This window comes from Leucopleurus acutus, assembly GCF_964270905.1.
Source record: "Leucopleurus acutus genome assembly, chromosome: 15".
NCBI classification, from domain to species: domain Eukaryota; kingdom Metazoa; phylum Chordata; class Mammalia; order Artiodactyla; family Delphinidae; genus Leucopleurus; species Leucopleurus acutus.
The window spans coordinates 402,793-429,812 of NC_139157.1; the positions used below are offsets into that span (position 1 = coordinate 402,793).

General features: G+C 47.5%; 1 protein-coding gene across 5 annotated transcripts in view; it reads right to left on the reverse strand.

The window, feature by feature from the left end:
- Nucleotides 1-27,020, reverse strand: part of FAM120B (family with sequence similarity 120 member B) — a 71,815-nt gene that overhangs the window by 17,559 nt on the left and 27,236 nt on the right. For all 5 annotated transcript variants that reach the window (XM_082855818.1, XM_082855822.1, XM_082855821.1 and 2 more), the window contains 5 exons: nucleotides 24,091-24,192; nucleotides 17,301-17,473; nucleotides 13,565-13,657; nucleotides 1,605-1,811; nucleotides 64-172 (listed from right to left, as the gene is read on the reverse strand). In XM_082855818.1, the coding sequence (XP_082711944.1) occupies nucleotides 64-172; nucleotides 1,605-1,811; nucleotides 13,565-13,657; nucleotides 17,301-17,473; nucleotides 24,091-24,192 (684 nt within the window). The remainder of the gene's footprint in view (nucleotides 1-63; nucleotides 173-1,604; nucleotides 1,812-13,564; nucleotides 13,658-17,300; nucleotides 17,474-24,090; nucleotides 24,193-27,020) is intronic.

Sequence of the window (27,020 nt, forward strand, 5' to 3'; positions counted from 1 at the left end):
GCCTCTCCTTGCAGCTGCACGTGGCAGTGGGGCCCCTCCCGGGACCAAGAGGCTGGGACCCACCTGAGTGGTGTGAACGCCAGTGCCGCCTGCTGACGATGGGTCTGTTCTCCTTCATGCAGGCCTTGCACACGACTGACTTCAGGGCATGGAATCTGGTGAGCCAGGGCCTCTGCAAACACACCAGATGGGGCGGAGCAGTGTCACACACAGGCAGGCACTCGGGAGGCGCAACTACGTGAGTGAAACTACACAGTACACTGTGGCCAAGGACACTGCAGCGGTGTGGGCGAGCGTGGCTGCAGTTTCGCTTCCACACTGCAACTCAGCAAGATGTTCTTAGAAACTGATCTTCTCCTGCACGCCCTGGAATGGCGACAGTGGCAACTACACCTTCTCTGTCCCCTGTAGGTTATACAAGCATTTCCAAAGGGGCCTTCAAGTTCTACTGTGACATCTATGGCCCTAACACACAATCATACCTAAAACATCCATGCCGGTAATGTGTTATCACCTCAGTTCCTCTTGGTTGTAAGACAGTAAGTGGAAAGAGCAAGGCCACAGACAACAAATTAACATGCGACCTTCCCTTCCAGCCTCATCTGTACTATTGAATATTCGATCCTATCTGCCCTAACTTGTTTTAAAGCAGTGAGTGTGAACCTGTAATCATTTTGTACTTGGTCAAGACATTAGGAAGGAAAGGAGGGAGGGGTCCGCGATGGGTGATGTGCAGGCCATGAGCCCGGCCTACTGTTACCTTTCACTGATTCGGTACTAAGGCCACACTTACAGGACATTTTTGTCAGTACTCTGCTTTTGTTGACTACATAACTGTGGCTGCTTCTAAATTCTGAACACTTACATTCCTATGACGCCCTGGACTGTGTCTGTGTGTGAAGCAGCACTACCGGCACATCAGTCAGTAATGTTTTCCATCTGATGTGAAGGCGTGGAGCGCTGACCTGTCATAGACAGTCAGCTCTCGCTGATCACAGGGTCCTGTGGGTATTAACACACGTTCCAAATGAGCTTGGCCGGGGCCCGACTTGGAAATCTTCCAGGAACCGTGTAGCAGTTGTACTTACAAAGCCAGAACAGCAGCCAGTGACCCCAACTAAACTGTCAGCCTTCAGGGAATATTTTCAAGTAACAAATCATCACCGCTCCTATTGAATTAGTCTGATGTCTGCAGAGGCAGCTCTGCAGGGAACGTGCATTCTTAACTCAAAAAGGGGAAAAGCAGCGAAAGCACTCGAAAATTCAAAATGTGTGAGACTGGGCAGGACGCTGCTCGCCCGCCTCCTCACAGGTTCTGGCAGAAGCTTCAGCAACGCTGACCCTGAGGCCTGAGGCACAACCACAGCGGAGGAGACCACCGGCACCAGCAGCCTCACGGACTTCTGGGTCAATTTCAAAGCCTGGGATCTGCAGCTCCTCAGAGCGGACTTCTGGGGTCTGTTCCTAAAGTAAAATGACCGTGAGGACAGAAAGTGCTGCGGACCCTTTTGACCTCCAGCCGAGGACTCTGAGTTTTCGTGATGCATTTGAGCAACTGATTTCAAACCTACTTTTTCTAAGCGTAAAGAAAACTGTGAACTCACGTGTTGTTCCACAAGCGCCTCTGCTGTGTACCCTTTCTCAGACTGCAGGTACTTCTGATGAAACAGCTTCCCGTCGAACAAATTCCAGGGCATGAAGTCCGACGTTTTCCAGGGGAAGCCGCAGGCACTGTTGACCAGCACCAGGGTGGTGAGGCCGCGGACCAGGAGGGTACCCAGCTGCACGGCCCTGGGGTCGACGTGGTCGAGCTGTGGAGACAAGACGCACAGAGAAGGTGAGGAGGCAGCCGCCACTCGGGCAGAGAACCAGAGGCGCTGCGCCCTCGGGGTGCGACGTGCTCCGCACACAGAGACGCCCTTGGAGCTGCAAAGGCCAAAGCTCTGACCTGCCAGGAAGGTGACAGGATTGCAGCCACGGGCCTACTGGGAAACTTTCTTTAAAAGCAAAGGCAAAGGAAGAGAAGCCAAGACAGGGTCATTTTAGACACTGATGAGTCATCGCATTTTTAAAAATCACACTGAGTTCTGTGAACATTATTAGATATGTTTTACACGAATGTCTATCATTTAAGAATAAAATGGCTTATTACTGCATAGGGTTGATGGTCTGTTACTTCTTACAAATTAAGGTCACACCCATACAAAATATTTATTCTGCTGTCAAACCTCCTTCCTGTTCTTGGACACAGCAGGGGCTCCGTTTGGTGAGAACCTGCAGAGACGCCCTTCGCCTTCAATCGCTCGTGTTTCTGGAATTTGTGGCCTGTGCTGACCACACACAGTGAACTGACAGGCAGCAACTGTCCACGGGGTTTTGTTAACAAGGCAAGTTCAACTCAGTCTGTCGGCATCGGGTGGATCTGTGTTGCTCAAAGTAAACAGCAGCGATTTTAAATGTCATTATGTATCTCACATAGTTTACAAAATTGAAGTAAACCAGGAAAAGGGACAGATGTTCATGCCCTTTTTAAGTCAGGTCTCACCTCCCTTATTGAGAGAAGCGTGGTCGTGACCCTCAGGTCTCTCTGCCCGCGCCCTCACCAGGCTATCTGCCCCTCGCTGTCATCAGCACCTTCCACCGTCTCCCTGATCTCAGTCGTCGAGCCCTCACCCTGTGCACCCACGCACACGGGGTACTGTCTGTCTAGAGCCGCACTGTCCACACCAGCAGCTGGGGCCCTGGGTGAGGTTTGAATTTAAGTGCAGCAAGATCAAATGCTCCATTTCTCAGATGCACCACCCCACTCGGGGGCCTGAGTGGCAGTGGCAGTCGGCACCTTCCCGCCTGCCCACCGCTGGACCTTCTCCACCTCCCGCATTCCCCTTTGCAAAGCGCCCAGCCCCGAGGCTGCACTGCAGGCCGCACGGGTCGGGGCAGGTCTCAGCCCCAGGTCAGGGCACCCACCATGGCTGCTCAAGGTCAGGTGAACTGACGCAGAGGCTGCGTATTTTCTGAGTATTGGGGGCAGTTCTCTCATGAAGCACATTTTCCAGTAATGGAGTCAGTTTCTGCTCATCTCTTTGACACCTGTCTGTCTGTCTTAAAGTAAAGTTTAAATGAAGTATACCACTCTGCAAAGCACAGATCCTATGTGCGCCACTTGAATTCTCAAACAAACCAGGCAACCAACACCTGGGCCACAAAGCAAATGTCACCAGGACCACAGAAGCCCCTCTGCCCCTCCCTGTCACACCCACTGTCCCCAGAGGCAGCGCTAACCGACTCCTCAAAGCAGGAACAGGCTTGCTCGCCAGTGAGCTGACGGAACCGGCTCCGGAAGTGCAGTGCACACACGGGCTCCGGCTTCCCTGGGCTGACGTTGCTGGGGTCTCCCCAGGCCATTCACCCCTCCGGGCTGTCACACGCCACTGCCTGCAGGGCTGACTGGGGATGCTGAGCCTATGAACCACGCTGCGGACAACGGGCATCTTTAAACAGTGAGCCTGTTTCCAGCCCAGGAGCGCATCCTGTCAGCAATGCTTTATGGTTGCCAGTGTGGAGACCTGGCCCAGCTGTTGATTTTTCCTAAGGACTTCATATTTTTTCTTTGATGTTAGTGTAAACACAAAAAATGCGGGGGCTATTTTTACTTGTTATTGTTTCTGTAGAATATACCTGGATTGTGTATGTTGACTCTGCACCAGCCCCTGTTAAATTTGCTTAGTAATTCTAATGGTTGCCCTGTGGATCTGGATTTTCCATATACACAATCACGCCACCTGTCAATAATGACAGTTTTATTCTTTTCTTCCAGTGTAAGGGAAGTGGTGAAAGAAGGCACCCCTGACTCACTCCCACCAGAGTGGAAAAACGTCCACTGTTTTACCATCAGGTCTGATTTCTGTTGTAGATACTCTTTGTTGGATTAAGGAAATTCCCTTCCAGTCCTGGTCTGCCGAGACTTTTTACGACAAACAGGCACTGAATCCAACCGAATACTTTCTCTGCACCATGCGTGGTACTAACGAAGTGAATCACACCGGTTTTCAAATGTTAAACCAAGTCTGTATTCCAAAAATAAACAGTTGGTTGTGTTGAAAGAGCAGAAGATTTTCACAGGTTGCAGAATCAAAATCTGCGGGTATCTTCCAGCAACAGAGAAAGTCACACAGCAACTCTTCTTCTTCCCCAAAGAACTGGAATTTAGGGAACAAGTCAGTGTGGCAGAAGGCTGACCCTGAATCCAGACTCGGAGTCGCTGGTGAGCACGGACTAATTCCATGTGGCTAAGGTATGGCCTTACCAATAAAAGTCATAAATAAAAGCGGCCGTATTTTGGAAACAGGATTCAAGGTGCTTTGGAATGAAGACAAGGAGGAGCCGAGCCCTGAGCACTTCCTGCTGAGGTGATGGAGCATCTAATGCGGACACAGAAACCAGAAAGACCAGTTCTAACGCTGCAAAGCCTCACAGTCAATATTTTAACAGTAAACAGCTCAACTGTGTGGTGTTTATACGCTAAGGTATTAGCAGTTATGTATACATGGAGGCCAAAACCCCCTAGTCAGCCGATGCTCCCTTTCAGGCATTGCTTCACCAGAGCGACTGTCCTAAAACCAGGTGGAAATCCAGACACGGCAAGGAGAGCACTGCAGACTCGTTACCACTCACCAGAAAACAAAGCAAAGGCAAACTCTGAGCTCCTCTGGTCTGAAAGGCCGGTTGGACTCAGGCGGTTCTGCACCTAAGTTCTCTGTGGCTACAGGCAGGCACAACTGTACAACACAAGCCCAAGGAGGCCGCCTGAACCTTGCGGGGCAGGCGCACGAGGGGCTGGTCCGGCTTTTCCTAACAGCCGGCTGCTCCTCAGCCCTCCTGAGTCACACAGGGGTCCCGCGGCTTCCAGGAGAGCTTGTTAAAGATGGCTCCTGAGGGCAGAGGCCACCGCAAATGGGGCCGTCTGCTGAGATCCTCCCCTGCAGGCTTCTCATGTTGCGCTGAGTAACTTACCTGTGACCCCCAGACTCTCTGCGTCCAACAGGGGTGGCACAGGGCTCGAATCCAGTACTAACAGTCCCCCGGAGCCCAGCAGCTTCCCAACTTTACCTTCCAACCCTCCCGTCTCCGTCCAGCACTCCCTCCTGCCGTGAATCAAGACGCGGTGCTGCTCAGGGGCAGGAGGCCGCCTGAGGCAGCGGCGCCGGTGGCTGGCACCTACACATCACCCACACAACCACGGGCCAGGTACCAGAGTCAGCTCCAACCCCCAGGACGGGGAGAGACGCGAGCCAACAGGCAGGAGACAGGGAGTCAAGCACGTGACTCGTGATGAGTGTGTTGGGGGAGAAGACGGGAACCACAGGAGCAGGGCTCTGCGTCTGTACGGAGGATGCCGACACTACCTGGTAGGCCCTGGAGAGCCACTCATCTTTAAGTGGAGGATAACACGAGTGCATCTGTCTGACACACAGATAAGCCTGTGAGAACACAGCAGGGGTAAGCGTGTCAGGTGGGTCACTGCAGGAGGGCTGTCCGCACAGTGGGTACTTTAAAAACAGCTGCTGGATTTACATGTAAATAAGTGACATGTGAAGGCTGTGTGGGGAAGCCTACCACCTTCTGATCCTACCTTAGAGGGAAAAAGAAATCAGAGGCAGGGCACCGTTTAACGAGGCACCAGCAGTAGTGCACCCAGAAAGCTCTTCTTTCTCGCGAACACAGGGTCACCACGAGAGACGACAGGTGCTGCCCCAAGGGTAACACTGAGGCCTGCGTGGGCAGTCGTTACACGGCTCCTGCCCTCAGCAAGCGAGATGAAAATTCCATTTCTCCTGTACACGTTCTTATCCAATGTCGTTTTTACGCCACATCTTTAATCCAGGCAAAAGTAAACTGTGTTGAGATGCACTCCTAGAATTTAAATGGACACTTGCAAGGAACAAAAGCGGAAGAGAGTAAAATGAAATAAGTGAGAAACTGGCAAGGGCCGCCTGTCATAGGATTGGGCCAGCTGTAGCACCCTGTAACATCACTAAAATACCCACAATACCCTGTGGAACAACTGCAGGTTTTCTGAACTCACCACACATAGAAACAAAATCTCCACCTGGCCCAAGTCAGTGGCTTTCTCGGGCGTGCTGGGTCCGGCAGGACTGACAGGCCTGCCAACCATAACCTTCTGATCTGCAGCCCCCGCACGTGCAGGGCATGAGGAGACAGCCTCTGAACACACTCCTAACTTCCAACTCCATCCTGACCTACACCTAAGGTTCAGAATGGATAACCACAGGTAACAAACAGGAAAAACAATTCCTACTAGAGTGCTTTGTGGCTCACAGAAAGGACCCAAGAACAGAGGAAAGAAGAGAACATGCAGCTTGGTCTGAAGTCAAGTTTTCCTTCACGAAAAACTATGTGACAGAGGAAATACCTATGGGAGCAGCACAGCCCACGTACGGCTGGCAGGATGAAGCCTGCTATTCCCACAGTGTTACCACCCGCAATGTCCACTCCAGACCACCTCCTTGGTCCTGACCCCTCTCCAGACTCAGAGCCACCTGAACACATGCAGACGTCCTATGGCTTCGAAGCTGCACTCATCTCCCCCGCCCCGTCGCCTCATCTCAGGCAGCTCTTGCAGCCTTGAGTGATCCAGTCAGAAGGAAGGTGGCTCCAGGGTCCACGACCACCATGAGGTCTGCCATTATGTTTACAAGTACAAAACTGCAGAAAGGGCCCAGGACTGAAAGAATGGTAAAAGGCTAATCTTTACCAAAAAATGTAGTAAGGTAATTGTAACCATAACTCCACCCTTCTTCCCGTTCTTCCTTAAGGCCTTCAGTCACCTAAGCCTCTGTGCCATCAATACCTGGGGACAGGAAAGGGCAAAACTGCCAAGTTCTGACCTCTCACTTTCAAAAGCCTCACCCCCGGAGAACCTGAAAGACCTCCGATGTGCCCCACGTGTGAAGAGTGAGCAAGAGGAAGGGGCAGGCGTGGGGCAGGAAGGGGAGGGGCCTCGGGGGAGTGGAGCTCAGAGCCCGCAGGGGGACTGCCAGGCAGCCAGCGAGCTCCGCCTCTGGCAGGTGGGGTCTGCGGAAGAAACTCTGTGCAAGGTGTCAGAGCTTTGCTGCCCGGCTGATGTGGGAGGTGAGCAGGCACGGGGGCAGCGGGGCGGGGGAGCCCGGCCCCCACTGGTAGAGCGAGTTGGCACAGTGTCTCGGGGGGTGCCCACCCGCTCAACCCCGGAATATATACCGCAACCAATGGGATGGGGTTTGTAAAAGAAAGCACATTGCTGTAGAAAAAGAAAGGTGAAACTGAAATTACGTCTGAGGTCCGTTTCTGCTGTAGAAAAACACATTTTATGTGAAAGGCTCTTATTCGTGAAGATAAAAAGGACATCTACCAACATCACAGCGGTTTCTACAAACATTAAGCAAACTGACAATTATTTGAGTACATACGACACACAAGGGGGCTCCATGGAAGTTATAAACACTTGACCTGCCCCCTACTCTGCCCCAGGAAGGATGTATCTCAATTCATTTGAACAAATACTAGCTGAGTACCTGCTAAGTTACTCAGAAGCATAGGTACCAGAGAATACACAAAGATGAATAAAGCGGAGTCCCCACTCTTGAAGAAGCCACAAGCCAAGGAGTTTAAGAACAGTCTGAACGACATGAGAAAGGGGACACGTATCCAAGAGCAGCATTACAGTAAGAGACCCACGCTGAGAAAAGGAAGAACACGGTTCTGAAGCAGATCCTGCAACACTGGAAGAGGGATCACACATCACCTGTGTAATTGCCAAAAACAGGTAACCAGGAGTAACTACAGGTATTTGCAGAAGGAAAGAAGTCACCTTGGTGGTGAGCGCTGGGTCTTGGTGGGCATGGAAAGCTGGGGTCTGTGGAGGGCCTGCTTCACGGGGGCTGGACTGCAAGACAGGCACCAGGGCAGACAGAATCAGAGGGCCTGGAAGGCCAGCCTACTTGGAAAAGTGCAGATTCTGAGCGTCAAAATCTTTAATCTACCCTGGGGTGTGAGTGGCCTGGAAAGGGGAGAACAGAGGCTAGAGACAGTATCAAAGCCAGAGTGCTGAAGTCTTAATACCTGAATGTTTGTAGTAAGAAGCAGCAAGAAGTTGTAACATCTGCTTATGATTCAAGACAAAAACAGGAGAGGGACGAAAACCCAAATGTGAATAGCTCAGATTCTAAAGCTGGGCAGCTGTGAACTATGCCAGGCATGTACACACGGACCCCTCCTCTGACCCTGAGCGTCCGTGCCCACCAACCAGCTCTCAGGTTCATGCCCAGGGCTGCTGGCCAGCTGTCTGGGAAGGGCAGACAGCATCTATCGCAACCACCCGGTTTTGCGGCTGGGATGTGAACGCGTCCACAGACAATGTGTGAGTGACTGAGCGTGGCTGTGTCGGGGGCGGGCTGGGTTTGGCCCTCCCTCGCTCTCTCCTGCCCGAGCGCACACCCCGGGTGTCTGGTAGGGGAGAGATCCGACGCTGCTGAACCGTTACGGGCCCGGGAGGGCGGGCCAAGATCTCTCCCGACTCTCAAGGAGGCGACTCTCAAGGAGGCGTCCCGCCGGCTCCGTCGCTGCCCTCACACCCACACGCCTTCACTTAACAAGGGCCCCCAGCCCCCTCCCAAGGGCACAGCCATTCTCCCTGGGCTCCTCTCGCCCGGAGAACCTGTCTGAGCACTGCAGATGGACTCAGGGAGGAGGCGTGACCAGCCCTCACGGCCAGTTCCCTCAAGGGCTCGTCAGCCGTGTTCCCCACTGTGCACCTTACGGTCTCTTTACAACGCTCGTGCTCACCCGGAAAGACCGCATCTTCTGGACCGAGTACCAGGACCTGTACTGTGATACAAACCACGCGAAACTGGGACTGCTGCCACCGCTGGGCACCAGGCCTTCTGGACTCTGGGCTCCAGGCACCCTAAGCCCTCTCATTACCTCTCTTCCCTCCCAAAGTCACTCAACGATATCCTGCCTGGGAAAAGCATTTGAAAGTCGTAAGCATGCCAGAGAGAATAAAAATGAGGAAAATATGGAAACCAGGTTTCCTACCCATTCATCTAATTTAATCTGTCTGGAGCACTCATCTCCTATGTTTACAAAACAACTTTAAAAAGTCTACTAAAACTTTCAATAGATTCTATTTCTACTATTCACTCATTCATCCAATTTTGAGCTGCCTAATAATGAAAGCATTTTTCTAAATCTGAGTGTACTTTTACACAATCCTGTGTTTCTGTGGCTGTTCCAGTGAGTTAATCAGCAAAGCATACATACTATTTTGATGTGCTCTGAGAATGTGATCTCAGTACGTCCTCAAAGCATTTTCATTTTTGCCTATGGGACTTAGAGTGATTTAGAAAGTGAGGATTTACCAGCCAAGGCAATATTACGTAGAGGTCTCTCGATGAAGACGTCTACACCTGCTTTTCACACACGCTGCGTTTGCTCCCCACCTGAGAGGTGCATGGCTGCTGGGGGGATGACACGACGCTGGGGAACCCATGTGGAAAAGGAGCTGTGGCCTCTTAATGTGGCTCCAACGCACTCTGGAGTCTAAGCCCAAGACGCAGGGCTCTGACTGAACTGCCTGTGGTCCCGTGCACTCAGCGCCAAGGCACAGCACTGCCTTCAATACGAAATGTGCTGAGCACTGGGCCTTCGACCGGCACCCAATAGGAGGCAGAGAGGGTCCAGCCGTGGAGCAGCCCCAATCGTCACGTGTCCAGTAAATCTTGAAACATCCTCACCGGGGCGATGAGATGCTATGCTCACAGCAGACCCCTTGCTAATGTGGTACAGCTCAAATTTCAGAACAGAATTTTCCTTTCCATTAACTCCTATTTCTTTTCCTTTTAATTTCCCAATCAAAAATGACCAAGAGGGCTTCCCTGGTGGTGCAGTGGTTGGGAGTCCGCCTGCTGATGCAGGGGATGCGGGTTCGTGCCCCGGTCCGGGAGGATCCCATGTGCCGCGGGGCGGCTGGGCCCGTGAGCCGTGGTTGCTGGGCCTGCGCGTCCGGAGCCTGTGCTCCACAACGGAAGAGGCCACAACAGCGAGAGGCCCGCGTACCGCAAGGGAAAAAGAAAAAAAAAAAAAAAAAAGACCAAGAACTTTCCAAGGAGCCCTGGTAGTGCCAGGAAAGATGCCAGCCACCTCCTGTAAGCTAGGCTTCAGGGTGGCTCAGATAGGTCTCCCCGAGCGCCGGGGGTGGGAGAGGTGAGCCTGGAATGTTCCAGCAGTTGGGGGCCTCCCCCTGAAAGCAGATGGTTTATCGTTTTGTTGGTTTCAGGGACCCAATGCAGCAGAGAGGAACTGACAGGCAAACAAAGCCCCAGTGTCTCTTTGGCTCATTCCAAAAGGAAAGACTGAAAGCAAATTTAAACCACGGAGCACCCTGGGGCGGAGCAAAGAGGCTCTGAGAGCACGCAGTCTGGCTGGGACGCCAGGCCTGGGCTCCGCTAGGCTCAGTGACAGTAAGCTTCATAGAGGACTTTACACAACACTCTGGGCACGTGCCCAAGTCTGACGAAACCCTGGGGGTGAGCAAGGCAGCTACGTGCACCCCTTTTACATTCCTGGACAGGCACACAGGGCACCCAAGTTAGAGGTACTGCTCACAGGACACAGCAGGAGCCAGGGTTCCTGAGGCCCAGGGCTCCTCCCACCACCGCCCGATGGGCAGGAACCAAGAAAGGACGGGGGCAAGTGACCACAGGAACTCACACATCATGACATGTGATACCTTACCCGTGATTATTCTCTGGCTGAGGCATCCCTGTCTTAAATGATACAGATAGAAGAATCTAAGAATCCACCCTCCCCCTTTCAAGTCGCTTAAGACGGGGGACTTACTTGCTATACAATTCAGAATATTACTTAACTGACTTTCCCTGCTAGCCATGCACCTGCATCTCTATCTATACGCATGCACGTGTGTTCATATGGGCTGTACAAACCAAGTATGAAAGGACCACGTGAGCAGTCCCTGTCTTCTAGAGCTGTAGGCTGAACGCACACACGGACAGTTACGACACTGACAGGAAAACTAGCAAGTACATTCCCAGCATTCAGAGAGGACAGAGTAGCGACTGGAGACTGACTGACAGATGGACGGCCTGGCCCCACCGTGCTCTCAGCACCCAGGAGACCAGTGTCCTTGGTCACTGCCTTCCCTGCTTTATAAAAATGCCTGTCTTTTTTTTTTAGTGCCAAGTAATACTGTTTTTCTTCTTTCTTTTTTTATATTCCTGCAGATTAAGGGTTCCTGTATTCTTTGATTTCATATATAGCAGACTTCTACGTCTGTAAATGAATGTGTGTACAGTATATATATATAAAATGTGATATAATCTTTACAAATATAATCTAATCACCTGGATTTTTTTTTTTTTTTTGGCGGTACGCGGGCCTCTCACTGTTGCGGCCTCTCCCGTTGCGGAGCACAGGCTCTGGACATGCAGGCTCAGCGGCCATGGCTCACGGGCCCAGCCGCTCTGTGGTATGTGGGATCTTCCCGGACCGGGGCACGAACCCGTGGTCCCCTGCATCGGCAGGCAGACTCTCAACCACTGCGCCACCAGGGAAGCCCCATCACCTGGATTTTTAATAAACGTGTAAATACACATATCATTTAAAAGGACCTTTCCACAAATGGAAAGATATACCATGCTCATGGATTGGAAGAATGAATATTGTTAAAATGACCATACTACCCAAGGCAATCTACAGATTCCATGCAATCCAATCAAAATACCAATGGCATTTTTCACAGAAATAGGACACTCCTAAAATTTGTAAGGAACAAAAGACCCCAAATAGCCAAAGCCATCTTGAGAAAAAAGAACAAAGCTGGAGGCATAACACTCCCTGACTTGTGACTGTATCTCAAAGCTACAGTAAACAAAACAGTTAGTACTGTCGCAAAAACAGACACAAAGATCAACAGAACAGAACAGAGAGCCCAGAAAAAAATCCATGCATAAGTGGTCAACAAAGGAGCCAAGGATATACCATGGGGAAAGGACAGTCTCTACAAGTGATATTGGGAAAACTGGACAGTCATATACAAAACAATGAAACTGTATCTACACCATACACAAAGATCAACTCAAAATGGATTAAAGACTTGAACATAAGAGCAGAAAAAATAAAACTACTAGAAAAAAACACAGGCAGTAAGCTCCTTGACATCAGTCTTGGCAATGACTTTTTTGGATTTGACACCCAAAGCACAGGCAGCAAAGGCAAAAATAAACAAGTGAGAATACAGCAAACTAAAATGCTTCTGCAGATTAAAAGGTATAAACTACTATGTATAAAAAAAACAAGCTACACAGATATATTGTACAACACAGGGAATAAAGCCAATATTTTATAATAACTATAAAAACTATAAATGGAATATAACCTTTAAAACTGTGAATCATTGTGCTGTATATCTGTAACATATACTATTGTACATCAACTATACCGAAAAAAAAAGGAAAAAAAGCTTCTGCACGGAAAAGGAAACCATCAACAAAATGAAAAGGTAACCTACTGAATGGGAGAAATCATTTGCAAATCATGTATCTGAGAAGGGGTTAATATTCAAAATATATAAATAACTCATACAACTCAATAGCAAAAAAACAAAACAATCTGATTAAAAAATGGGCAGAAGATCTGAATAGACATTTTTCCAAAGAACACATACAGATGGCCAACAGGGACATGAAAAGGTGCTCAACATCACTAATCATCAGGGAAATGCAAATCAAAACCACAATGAGATATCACCTCGTAACTGTCAGAATGGCCATCATCAAAAAGCAAGAAATAACAAATGTTGGAGAGGGTGTGGAGAAAAGGGAACCTTTATGCACCATTGGTGGGAACGTAAATTGGTGCAGCCACTCTGAAAAACAGCATGGAGGCTCTTAAAAGTTAAAAATAGAACTACTATATGATCCAGTAATTCCACTTCTGGGTATTTATCAGAAAAAAATAAAAATACTATCTCGAGGAGATCTGCACTCCTATGTTCACGGCAGCACTATTTACAACAGTCAAGACACGCAAACAACCTAAGTGTAAGTGTCCACCGATGAGTGCAATGGATAAAGAAACTGTTATACACACACACATACATACACACACACAATGGAATATTATTCAGCCGTAAAAAAAGAATGAAATCTCGTCATTTGTGACAACATGGATTGAGGGCATGACGCTAAGTGAAATAAATCAGAGGAAGACAAATGACATACGATTTCACTTCTATGTGGAATCTTAAAACAAAACAAAACAAAAACAAAAACAAACTGATAGACACAGAGAACAGATTGGTGGTTGCCAGAGGCGGGGTAGGAGGTGGGTCAAATGAGTCAAGGGGTTCAGAAGGTAAAAATTTCCAGTTACAAAATAAATAAGTCATGGGGAATGTTCCTGTAAAACAACCAAATGTAAAGAAGGCTGGCAAGTGTGCCACCCCTTTGGTCAGGCGGGCCATCCTTAGAGGTGTGACAGTCAGTACCTGCAAGTCTGCAAGCTCCATGGTGGTCTTTCCTTCGAGGCACAGCGCCTGTGCAATGAAGGCATGTAGATCCTCCAAACAGAGGGTGTCCACCTGCGTGGGAGAGAGAGCCAGCGTCAGCCCCAGGAAAACCAGCTCGGACCAAATATAGGCAGGGGACGCATGCATGTGCACACACACACACACACACACACACACACACACACACACAGGCAGCAGAAGAGACGCCAGTGGAGGTGAGCAGGGTCTTTTCTCCCACCACCCACAGTCCCTGGTGTGAAAATCTCCACGACACCTAGGGCCAAGCTGGACTGGGGAGCCTGTTATTCATTAGCAAGGCAGAACGCTCCAGAGCGCCTGGGGAAAGCCTGAGCTATGACCAAGTCTAAGTCTTGGAGCAACACAGGTCATCAAGTTTTGACACATATTTCCAGAACTGACAATTCAGGGGTTTGCAGACGGAGAGCACCCACAGCTGGCCTGAGCCAGAGTGATGAGAGCTGGGATAAACACCCACCCTTGCCAGCCCCAGACATCAACTGTGTCCTCAGATCCCAGTTTAAAGGAAACCAGGATTCCCCAGATATGAGTCCCCTCCCATCCTTTGTGGAATCAAAGAGTCTAACCAAAGTGTGAGTGAGAAGCAAGGAGAGACAGAGATATGGAGAAAGAGATGGACCCTGGAAAGGAAGAGGGGATGGAGATCAAAGACGGCGCCAGGCCCGGCCATCGGCAACACCTCTGCACCCTCCTCACAGGGTCACAAGGCTCAGCCACCAAATGCCACCCTGGTCCCGTCACTGTCCATTTCCATGTTTACTCCAAAATAGTTGCTGCCTTTGTATAAATGACAGCTGTAATTATTTCAGGGAAAAACCAAGAAATCTACAAACGTGCAGCACTTGTGACCAAGAAAAAAGATCCCCATCCACGGAAGCAAGGCCAAGCAGGAAGTATTTTTTTTAAACCCATAAACCCTCACCTCTCTCTGCTTAGACAGGTTTGTCGGCATACAGTTAGTTCTACTTCTTGCCATTAGCAACTTCTGCAGAAGGCTGATTTTAAAAGACACTACCTATGAGAAAGGAATAACTCTTTCATGTCCTATTTTTTTCAGTTAACCTATTTCATACTCTGCCACCACCTTTGTAATTAACAAATCTATAACATATCAGAGGAGGCAAGTCTTAGTAATACCAATTTTTTAGAATTTTGCATAATGGATATTATTATTATAAAGTATTTGCTCCAGTATAGATTATAAAAAATATGTAAACTTTCTATGATGCAAACTTACGCTCCCAGGAAAGCTTCTCAGATAAGCCTCTGATAAAAAATGCTGCTCACTTGGAGGCACGAATCCAAGTGAACAAAAGAGAGGGTTTTGTTTCTCTACAGATTCTGTGCACTGAACAGTATGTAGTTAACCCGTATAGCACATCAAAACATCTAATATAAGCTTAACTATATAAAAGTACAGTATTTTTTAAAAATTACCTTTTTAGTCTTATTAATCCTGAGAGAAGTTATCCCCGTGAATAATAGCACAGTACAGTACCTTTTGATCTGAGGGACAACGCTGATGTGTCGATTTGTTTTCTAGTTTTAAAAAGTTCCAATTTGAATGTGTCCTTGCAAGTCAAACCAACACTGAGTCTATCTCATGCTGACTGACTTACACTAAAGAGATGTTCACTGAAAAGGCAGTTACTAGTGTAAAGAAGGTAAAAGTAGAAGTTTTCCTGATGCTTGTCTTGCTTCAGGGTTATATAAATATGAGATGTAAAGTGACTGTTCTGTGATTTGGAATTTTTTTCCTGTTGGAAGTGGATTTTCATAACTAACGATCACTTGCACAGCTGACAAGAAAGCAGGGCTGTATCGGGTGGCTGTGAATGGGTTCAAGGACCTATCTCTACTGCTGGAAAAAAATAATGCAAAACGTAGTCCTAGGAGCGCTAACACATGGCATCACTATCCGTATGTTCGCAAGGAGTACTGAGAAGAAAGCCACTGATCCTTCTGGAGGAGAAAACTCAGCTATTGGTCATCTACCACTTCCCAATTCCCTCTATAGGTCCACCTCAGCCACCTGTAGATTCATAAACAATTGACAGAAAATATTAACTGACAATACATGCATGTACATTTAGTAAAAATATAAAAAGAAATATATTTTTACATTTAAATACTAAATAACCCTGCCATCATTTATTGATTTACACTTTGCTGAGTCTGGTGCAAATAAAGGAAAATTCTACTCAGAACTAAAGTTGACACTGGTGCATGTGAAACCAATAAAGAAGCAATAAAATCTCTAAGGGTGATTTAACTATATATACCACGTTTGTACAAAATGCAAAATACAGGACTAGCTATAAAATGACATAGGATTTTTTTTTTTTTGGTGGTGGTATGCGGGCCTCTCACTGTTGTGGCCTCTCCCGTTGCGGAGCACAGGCTCCGGACGCGCAGGCTCAGCGGCCATGGCTCACGGGCCCAGCCACTCCGTGGCATGTGGGTTCTTCCCGGACCGGGGCATGAACCTGTGTCCCCTGCATTGGCAGGCGGACTCTCAACCACTGCGCCACCAGGGAAGCCCGACAGAGGACTTTTAGAAAGGAAAAATCAGTATATGATTCCCCTGAAATGTAATTCTACCATAAGTTTCTTAAAGACAATGAATTCAGGTTTGAAAAACAGAAACATAATTTTCTATTCCAGACAAATGAAAACTTGATAGTTACGGCAAAGCAGACGCAGACCTATCACCTACGGAGACCAGAGGAGGGGACAGCTGCTGGGGATCAGGAAAGCTGGTGAGAAGGTCTACATGGCTAAAGAAACAGACACTTGATGGCAAAGGACTTGTACAAACAGTTCAGCTGGGGAAGGGAAGCAGGAGATGGAAGGTATTTAAGCCCTTCTTTTGTTGAGGCGTCCCAACGTTATCATGCACGTGGAAACTAATAAGAGGCGAATGTTTTCAGTGGCCCTTGTAAGCTCCCTGCATAAACTAACAAACCGCACGAACGAGGAGCTGGCGGCGCCTCCCCACGCGTGGCTGTGGCCTTCTCCACCCCGTGCGTGGCCCAGCTCCGCGGGTGGGGGTGGCTGACAGTGACAACCACCCTGGTGGGCTTTTCTCTGGGCACCTGTGCAGGACACTTCTCGCCTTCTACAGAATGCCTGGCCAGTAGCCTCAGGAAGAAGGTGTGATCCCGTTCGCAGGTTGAAAAGCGAACGCTTGTTAGATGACTTAGGAAAGTTGAAGTAGTCTCCCTTGGTAGCTCTGTGCTTCTGGGAAGAGCTGTGACTCTAGCCAGGTCAGCCGGACTGCAGCGCTGGACCTTCTCACCATTACGTGAAACCCCACCAACAGGAACCACCACCCACATAGGGACACGGGAACAGTCCAGAGCCCAAAAAGCTCAGCAAGCGTGAGCAAAGTGCAACAGGGCTCCTGCACGGGTCAGACGCCTCAAGCCTCCATCACACTTAGGTGCAGCGCCCACCTCCAAGTCCGGCAGCAGACGGGGCTTCTCAAATGTACGCCCACACGGAACCCTCACTTGAGTCCGAGCATTTCGAACGACTGGAGTTTACAGAACAGACACTGGGCAGAGATGGTGCAGGGGACCAACCCACGGCTACATCCCAGAGCACCACACCCCACGAAAGGCGAGGGCCAGGAGTGAGGGGTGACAGCAGCAGCTTCGACAGGAAAGGAGGTTACCTGCACAAAGAGGTAGATCAGGAGGCAGCACAACGCTTGAAAGGGGCTCTCGACCACCTGCAGCTCTTCTCGCGAGGAGGAAAGGTCAAAACAGGCCAGGAGTGTGTCCAAGCGCTGGGCCTGTAGTCCTGCCTCTTGGCTCAGCCACAGCAGCTTCAAACTAGGCGTTCCCCCTAGTTAGAGGAAAGTCCATTTACCATTATTCTTTGCACTAGCAGGCTATAACACGCGTCTGCAGAAATACAATAAAGGAATAAAGGGCACTAACCTCTTCCCTTCCCGATATCCGTGGGCTTTAAAGTGTAAAGCAACTGGAAATAAACATGAACAGAACTTCCTGGTTTAAACAAGCAGAAACCCTAAAAGGTCAGCATATATGTATTTCACTGAAACCAGTCTTCTTTTTTAAATGGCTACATTGTGGGGGAAGAGGGCTTTCTCCTACCCGTGTTGCTCGCTGTACTGTCTTAGGGCGTGAGACACAGCACAGCTGCGATGGGGTGCTTGGTGGAAACACCACCTATTTGCTGTTAGTTTGCTGTTATTTCCCCAGACTAGTGGTTTTCAAACTTCATTGTGCAAAAGAACCAGCTGCCAAAATTGTAAAAAATACATTTCCTGGGGTCTGTATGCAGAAATTCTGCTTTGCTAGGTAAAGTACCTAGGAGTCTGCACTGAACAAACTAGAGACTGGGATAAGCAGGGCACCTGTGAGCCCCATGCTTTGGAAAGCACATCCCTAGAACTATTAAACAGAAATTCCTAAAATATTAAAATTCTACTAAATTTGTGTTTTATTCCTACATTTCATATATATGTTTAAATTATTAAAATCAAAGAAAAGAAAAACTTCTCACTCATTTACCCAAGTCACCATCAATGGCAGCACGAGTCTGGAGGAAGACACAGCAGCCCTGCTCCTTCTGCCCAGAGGGGCCAGGCCTGGGCTGGGCCAGGTCCTGCCAAGAGCAGCAGCTGAGACTTTCTGTAGGTCCTGTGGCTGTAAGGCATCCTCAAGTGCAAGGACGGCTGGACCTAACCATCCCACAGCTTCACTAAGAAAACAAAACTCACTAACCAAATGGTATCAGAATTAAGTGACTCAAAAAAGGAAGTTCTTCCCCTTTTCTGTTTATGCTTCTCACAATGTCATTCAATATTCTCAGGTATGTATTTCCCACCATCAGAAGTGAAACAGCCCAGCAAAAGTCACTTGCATTTCTGATATGGCTGAAGTGTTCCTTCCTCCCCAAAATACTTTTTCATTATTTATTAAATCATCTTTTCCCTTGGAAGAAAGAAAATGAAGGTAATTTTGTTTTGGCAAAAACAAAAAAAAACAACGGCACTAGTCTTTAAGATAGAAATATTATTCCAAGAGAATCACAGGGTCAGCTATTCCTTCTTAGAAACGCTTTTCCGGAAACAATCCTCTTGCAGGGGTCTGCAAATAGCAGCCTGTGGGCAAAGTCCAGCTCATTGTCTGTTTTTGTACAGCCCATAAACTATTAATGACTTTCACATTTTTTAAATAGTTGAAAATAGCAAAGTAAAAAGATTTCACAATATGAGAAAATTGTGTAACTCTGCCAGAAAAGATCAAGGGTAGCCCTTACACTTTACCCAGAGTTCCATGGGCAGTTGGGATGTTCCAAAGAACAATGCAGAGATCTCAGCAGGTGACCTGGTCTGTAGGTCACCAACTACGATACACTGCCTCTGAAACACATCAGCTTCAAAAACCAAATTCTGTCACTTGGCAAAGGTTTTTGCCTGAATCCGTGGACAGACAGGAAAGTCGCAAGGCTTTTCGGAGCAACCGAGCCCTGGAGGGGCACGCAGACAGACAAGGGAAGTGGTCATTTCTGTGAATGACAACTTGGAAGACCGTCTGAGATGCCTGGGAGGACCCACCCCAGGGTGGAGGCTGCTGGATGCCTCACTAGTAACAAAGCGATGGTCCGGAGTGTGCTTTTACAGCTATAAGTGCACGAGTGAACGAATACACTCCTCCACTCTAAGCCATGGCATTTCTGTGTGCTTTCTATACGGAAATAATGTAATCGCTGGGTTTTAGAGTTATCCTATGATTATTTTCCTTGCATATTCCTAGGGTAAGAAACCATAAAACTGGTTTGTGTGCACTCTGAGAACGAGAGAGGTGACACTTCCAGAAATTAACCTGCATACACTGTGTGTCTCAAGTTTACTTATGAAGGTTTTAATTCATAAGTCTGATTTAAATGAATATTTATTTAGCATTCTGTTTGAAAGAGCACCCCTGGCCAAAAAAAGACAAAATAAAAAACGCTGACTACTCACATGCAAACTGAATCTTTATTCTGGTTGGATAAACTTCAGTAGCTTATTTACAATAAGTTAAAAAATTCATTCAGATACAAACGGACTAGAATGAGTTGACATCGCAATATATTAAACTCTAAACTTCCATGGATGAGCTAATTTCATGCTTGCAAAATGACAGTGTTATACTGCTTCTACCTAATACATTCAAAATATAGTGAATTAGGTATAAAAAGCTGTCAGTGCAAAATTCAACCACTGGCTTGTGACTCATACGTGTATTTGTAACATTTAGTTGACAAAGCTTCCAATTATCTTTACAAATGGAAGAAAAACACGACTGAGGTTTTAAATCCATTTATTCTAATCCACAACATCAGGGAGGTGACTTCAGAGGCTGGGGCCCTGACAGCATCTCCTCACGAGGAGCACATGCTCTCACCCACAGAGCAGGTTGGTGACCTCCAGTTACCACCCACAGAAACCTCCAAGATGTGACAACACTTTTTTCACCTGTATTAACAAGTGTCAAGATGGAAACCTTCAACAGTACATGTTAAGAGGAGCTGAAACAAGAAAACTTCACTATAGTTGTTTACCAAATGATGGAAGGAGTCAAATATAGCCCCTTCTTGTCATAAAATATACCACTCCACCTCATTTCATTTTATAAAATAGTCTTCTAAGATGATCTGCAAGATTCTAGTGAGTCAAACATCTTTACATAGCCAAGAAATACTAAGTTTACTCACTGATTCTTGAACAACACTTTAAAAAAATCATTCTATTGGGTTGGCCAAAAAGTGCCCTCAGTTTTTAAGTAAAAATGAAAGACACATTATTCATTTTCACCAAGAACTTTATTGAACAATGTATTCACCCTTTTGTTCCACTACCTTCTGCCATCTTTCAGGCAACTTCGTAATTCCATCTTCCCCAAACTTTTTATCTTTTTGAGCAAAGAACTGTTCCAGGTGCCTTTTACAGTCTTCCAGGGAATGGAAATTTTTTCCATTAAGAGAATTTTGTAAAGACCAAAATAAATGGAAATCCAAAGGTGCAATGTCTGGTGAATACAGAGGATGAATCAGAACTTCCCAGCCAAGCTGTAACAGTTTTTGCCTGGTCATCAAAGAAACACGCGGCCTTGCGTTATCCTGATGAAAGATTATGCATTTTCTGTTGACTAATTCTGGATGCTTTTCGTCGAGTGCTGCTTTCAGTTGGTTTAATTGGGAACAGTACTGGTTGGAATTAATCGTTTGGTTTTCCGGAAGGAGCTCATAATAAAGGACTTCCTTCCAATCCCACCATATACACAACATCACCTTCTTTGGCTGAAGACTGGCATTTGGTATGGTTGGTGGTGGTTCATTTTGCTTGCCCCACGATCTCTTCCGTTCCACGTTACTGTACAGTAACCACTTTTCATCACCTGTCACAATTTGTTCTAAAAACGGAATGTTTTCATTACATTTCAGTAGAGAATTACATGTGGAAATACGGTCAAGAAGGTTTTTTTCGCTTAACTTATGTGGAACCCAAACATCCACATAACCAGCTGGTGCAAATCATTTTCAGCTCTTGACTTGGATATTTTGAGCATGTCGGCTGTCTCCTGCATGGAATAACGTTGACTGTTCTCAGTTAATGTCTCGATTTGATCGCTACCAACTTCAGCTGGTCTACCCGACCGTGGAGCATCATCCAGGGAGAAATCTCCAGCAGGAAACTTCGCAAACCACTTTCGACACACTCGATCAGTCACAGCACCTTCTCCACACACTGCACAAATCCTTTTGTGCATTTCGGTTACATTTTTACCTATCTTGAAATAATAAAGCAAAATATGCCAAAAATGTTGCTTCTTTTCTTCCATCTTCAATGTTAAAATGGCTACACAAAAATTCACCAATTTTGGTAAGTCTTTTATTAAACGCATGCTGATATGACAGCTGTCACATACAATCTAACAGAACTGTTTTGAATGAAGTTAAAGATAACTAAGTGCTACTAGAGCCACCTTAGGAAAAAACGAATGAACTTTTGGCCACCCCAACAGACACACAAATTACCAATTAGATATGTGCAATCAGCTTTCCTAGGTTTGTAAAATAAGGATATGCTTATTATGACTAAAAAATGGCTCTGTGAAGAAAAAAGAAATCATCTACACTTTGTCTAAAGAAGAATCTCCAGTTCTAGAGCTAGAAAGCTATTTCAAATGCTTCCCTGTTATGTGGTCCAAGACACCACAAAATGCAGAACATCCGTAAGTGAAGTGTGATGAATGAACAAACACACATGGACGCAAGGATCCTGTAAGGGTCGTCTGGGGAAAGGAAGCGAAATTTCAAGGTACACCCTTCTTGTGTTACCAGGAACATCATCTTTCATGACATATTGTAATATCTTTACAATTATAAACGTAATATAGCTAGTACATCTGGATGTGTGTATATGTACACACACATTAAGATGGGGATGTGGATGGAATATATGCATGTAAATGAGCTCCATGAATAAAATATACTAGTAATGAAATTAATTTTTCTGCTCCCTGGCTGGTCATTTATAATTCTTTCCCCCTTTTAACTCTTACCTAATTTTTAGGTAATCTTTATAATTTTTCTGCTCCCCTTCTGTCTCCTTTCCACTTTGTTAAAAAACATCTGATTTATTTTTTATTTCCACCATTTAAGAAAGCAAGTGTTAAATCACGTGTGCTGTTAGAGGAAAAAGTCTTGTTTTCTACATTGGCCACTACATGGGGAGACTCACTGAAAATGTAACATCCAGGATACCAACCTAATGGCACCATCCCAGGAGAACAAGAAGGATTAGACACGGTCTCCCCCAGAGCAACAGCTCTAGCAGCGCCGCTGGCCTGGCTGGAAAGGATGGCTTTAATCAGGCAGCAAGGACACCTTGCACCTGTGCACAAGGGGCCTGCCAAGGTGAGGGTCAAGCGCAGGAGTCCACTGGTTTTACTCCCACATGTCAGGGTGAGGTTGGAAAACACCTGAGATAGGAATTAGCTAGTCCATTTTCCAATTTAGTCTAAAACCACTTGGCACTTTTCCTCATGGATATAGAAAGCTATTTATATAAAAATCTTGTCATCTTGTATCACTACTAACATACGCATGAACAGAGTAATTCATCTAAACCACCTGCAACAAAAGTTCAAGATCCCATTTCCAGTTTCCTAGTGATGGCAGACGTGCCGTCCCCAGCTCCTTCTGGAAGCAGAGTTCCAACTGCAGTCTGGGTGTGCCACACGCACAAACCTGTGGTTCACAAGACCCAGAAGCAGTCTCTCTGATAAATGAATGACTTCTAGAGCTTATTAAAACCTTATATGGAGTGGTTTCTAAAATTAACTCATAATAATGAATAACCAAATATTCTCCATAATTCAAATGAGGAAAAGAACTATCACAATCACTTTCCACATTATTTTTGGAAAGATCCTATAAAATGAAAATTACATATATAGCAGAAAATTACTGGGAAACGGTTTTGGCTATCCTTTAAAAATACTTCTTGCTGTAAAACCAAATGTCAATTCATCTTAATTTGTTTTTGTGATAAGCACCTTTTTAGGTCTGAGTATATCACTCACCAACTGAGAGAGTAAGGAAATATTCCTTCAACTTCTCTCCCTATACAATTCCACTTATAAGAAAAATGTTTTGCAGTGTTCAATCCTTATTTGGTAAATTATAGGCTTGAGTGATAGAAAATAATAGTGACTTAAGAGAATTTAATACATACAAAAACGGAATATAAAAGTTTTAGAAAAGTATTTGTTTTCCAAAACAATAACGAGGGCCACTAAAATAAACCCTAAACCCCTCTTCTTCAGCTGTCTGTATGTAAAACACTATCTCCTACAAACATGCTTGACCTTTTTCAGATACTAAGAACTCACAGGAAGGAAGGATTTACTTCAACTAATTTTTAGGAGAACTTTGTTTTTTCCTCCCCTCCCATTATGTGTTTTAAGATACCTCCCTTGAAAAAACTTTTTTTCCAGTTAAAATAACTTTTCTTCGCCTCCCCTCCCCAGTTCCTCAAGCCCACTTTCAGTGGTGGGAACAAGACGAGAACTGACTCAAACAGAGTAGCAAGAACCCAGCCTTGTTAGTTGGATGGGTTTCACTGAGTGACGGCCAGGCGTCAGGTCCTGGGGCCCGACCCATGACGACCTTTCTTCCCCCTCCACCCCCCGCCCCGCATGCACCTTGAGCAGTGGGAGGGGAACGAGGCAGGACGATTCGGCAGACTGGCCCCGGGAAAATCGGTATAACGCCCTTTCCTCAGGTGTTTTAGAACTTTATTAGATACATTGCTCTGGGACCCACGGTAGAAATGAAAATTAGTACGTGTACAGTTCTGGAAAAGTATGTTTCCACAGAGATCAGTACTGGACTTGCATCACATCAACAAATCAATGATTTATTTCAATCAGGGCTGTCTGTACCTGGAATGCTCATCTGCAGAGGCCTGACAAGGTCCGGCTGCCTCAGTGGGTTCCCAGAGTACACAAACCACTCCTTGACAGTGGGGCAGGTGCTGGTACCACCTGAGTAAAGACAGCTGCATCAGTGGACATGCGTGAGTGCCAATTCATCACCAGGTTAACACTGCACCAGACCCACATTGGCCAGGACCAACTCCATGCTGGTGAGCACAGTGAGTTCTCACATCCAAGGTCACTGAGAGGCCTTGGGCTTCCAGCAGTGGGCCCCCTACCCTCTGATCTGACGGCCATCCGTTCATTCCAACAAGAATGATAACCTTGTGGGGGGGATGGCAGGATCACCCGGGTAAGTGATTACCAGGCAGAGAGGCAGCCACGGAGATGACTCCTGCAGCATTCTGCCTTCCTTCCTTCCCACCCTCCCACCATTCCAGAAAACACTTACAGAGAACTGGAGGAATAGGACAGTCCTTTCTGTTCTTAAATTCACTACTTTACGCAACTATCAAGACTACTGTTACGTCAGACAATTCAGAAAGCTGATAGAAATCATCTAGAATTGAAGGCCTTTCTGTCTGTTGCTGGATTATTAATTGCTACGGAAGTTCCGCTGGCTTCCATTCTCGTGCCAGCCTCAGCAAAGCGGAGGCGGCGGAAGCCTGTCCTCCTCAGCGTCCTCACTCAGCCTCTCCAAGCCATCAGCGTCTGGCTCCCCTGCGGCCTCCAGACCCTGTCCCCCGCAGGGCCCTCACCACACCAGCCCTGACCTGGGGCCCACAAGGGGAACTCTTGGCCTTCCCCCTTCACGCCGGCACTGCCCTGGTGAAAGCAGGCTCCTCTTCAGTCTCATCCCCTTTCAAGCCATTCTCCATGTCAATGGGGCTTTTGGGGTTTTGCTTTTTTAAAAATGAAAATCTGACCAGGTCGGTCACTCTTTCTAATTAAGATTCCCCAACAGCTGCCCAGGGACCAGAAGCAAGTGCGGACCTCGGAGCCCAGCAATCGCCCAGGACCCCTGAGTTTCTCTGGGGGTGGTGACCAGTTCCCAGGCGGCTGACACTGCTGGTCTGGGGACCCTGGAGAACCACAGCTCCGGCTCACGTGCCGTGCTCCACTCAGCTGCAGCCCCCCAGATCCCCAGGCTCACCTTGTCTTTTCTTACCTCTGCATTTGGTCCGTACTCTCTTCTCTGCCCGCCCCCCCCGCCACCCCGCAGAGGCCCACTTCCCTTGATGGGCACTTGGTGAACTCCCCCTTTCTCTTTCCCTCACTCTCAGTTAGGCATCAGTCCCTCTAGTGTGGGGCCAGCGCCTCCCCCTGCACCCCCCAGCACCCCATGCCTCCCTCCCCTAGTTCTCTGGCCAGAGTCCCGCATATGCCTGCAATTTTCCCGCGGCTGCCCACCCTAACTGTGAGTTCCCCAGAGCAAGAACTGTGTCTTCTTCATATAAAACAAAGCCCAGAGCAAATATTCATTAACTGTTAAGCTTAATGAGCAAATTCATCTCAGTCTAAATTTCACGCATACCAAAAAATTTTTAAAAAGAAAGAAAATATGAGAAGTATTCTTGATGTTATTAAAAACAAAACAATCCACTTTCTATATAATCCTCTTGGCCTAGGTTTCCATTACATTAAAAAACAGCCAGGGGGCTTCCCTGGTGGCGCAGTGGTTGAGAGTCCGCCTGCTGATGCAGGCAACACGGGTTCGTACTCCGGTCCGGGAGGATCCCACATGCCGCGGAGCGGCTGGGCCCGTGAGCCATGGCCACTGGGCCTGCGCGTCCGGAGCCTGCGCTCCGCAACGGGAGAGGCCACAACAGTGAGGGGCCTGCGTACCGGAAAAAAAAAAAAAACAGCCAGGGCTTCCCTGGTGGTGCAGTGGTTGAGAGCCCGCCTGCCGATGCAGGGGACACGGGTTCATGCCCCGGTCTGGGAGGATCCCACATGCTGCAGAGCGGCTGGGCCCGTGAGCCATGGCCGCTGAGCCTGCACGTCCGGAGCCTGTGCTCCACAACGGGAGAGGCCACAGCAGTGAGAGGCCCGCGTACCGCAAAAAAAACCCAAAAAACAGCCAACTGAGTGAATACTGTCCTACTCATGCCAATAGACAAACCTTAGGAGGTTTGGTAACTCACACTCAACCGCTGCCATTGATGAACCTAGCCTGCCAATTGACTCCTTGGGAATCACTAAAACATTCACAAAACCGCACTTCACACCGCATGCAAGTGACCATCTTTCATCTAAAACTGTTCACAGCACAGAGGTTCAGAGTTGACACCTCAAAGTTTTAATTCTAAATAACACACAAAGAAAGTAAAGATAGGTTCACATTGGGCACTGGTATCCTTTATTTAAAAACACCTGATAGGGGCTTCCCTGTGGTGCAGTGGTTAAGACTCCGCCTGCCAATGCTAGGGGACACGGGTTGGAGCCCTGGTCCAGGAAGATCCCACATGTCACGGAGCAACTAAGCCCGTGCACCACAACTACTGAGCCCGCGTGCCACAACTACTGAAGCCCGCACGCCTAGAGCCCGTGCTCTGCAACAAGAGAAGCCACCAAGATGAGAAGGCTGCGCGCTGCAATGAAGAGCAGGCCCCCGCTCGCCGCAACTAGAGAAAGCCCGTGCGCAGCAACGAAGGCCCAATGCAGCCAAAAAATAAATAACTGAATAAAAATTAAAGAAATAAAAAAAATAAAAACACCTGACAGACCTTCTGTTATTTCCTTTCTTGTTAAGACCCAGGGAAGTCATCTTTTGGACAAATATTCCAAGAGAAATGCCACACAGCATCAGTCGTTCAGCTGCAATCCAGGAGGAAACAGCTGCCCATCGAGAGAGCCCAATAGGAGCTGTGAGCTCACCTCTGCGTCAGGCCCGGCAGAGAAACAGGCCCAAGGCCAGCACCAACAGCAAGATCTCT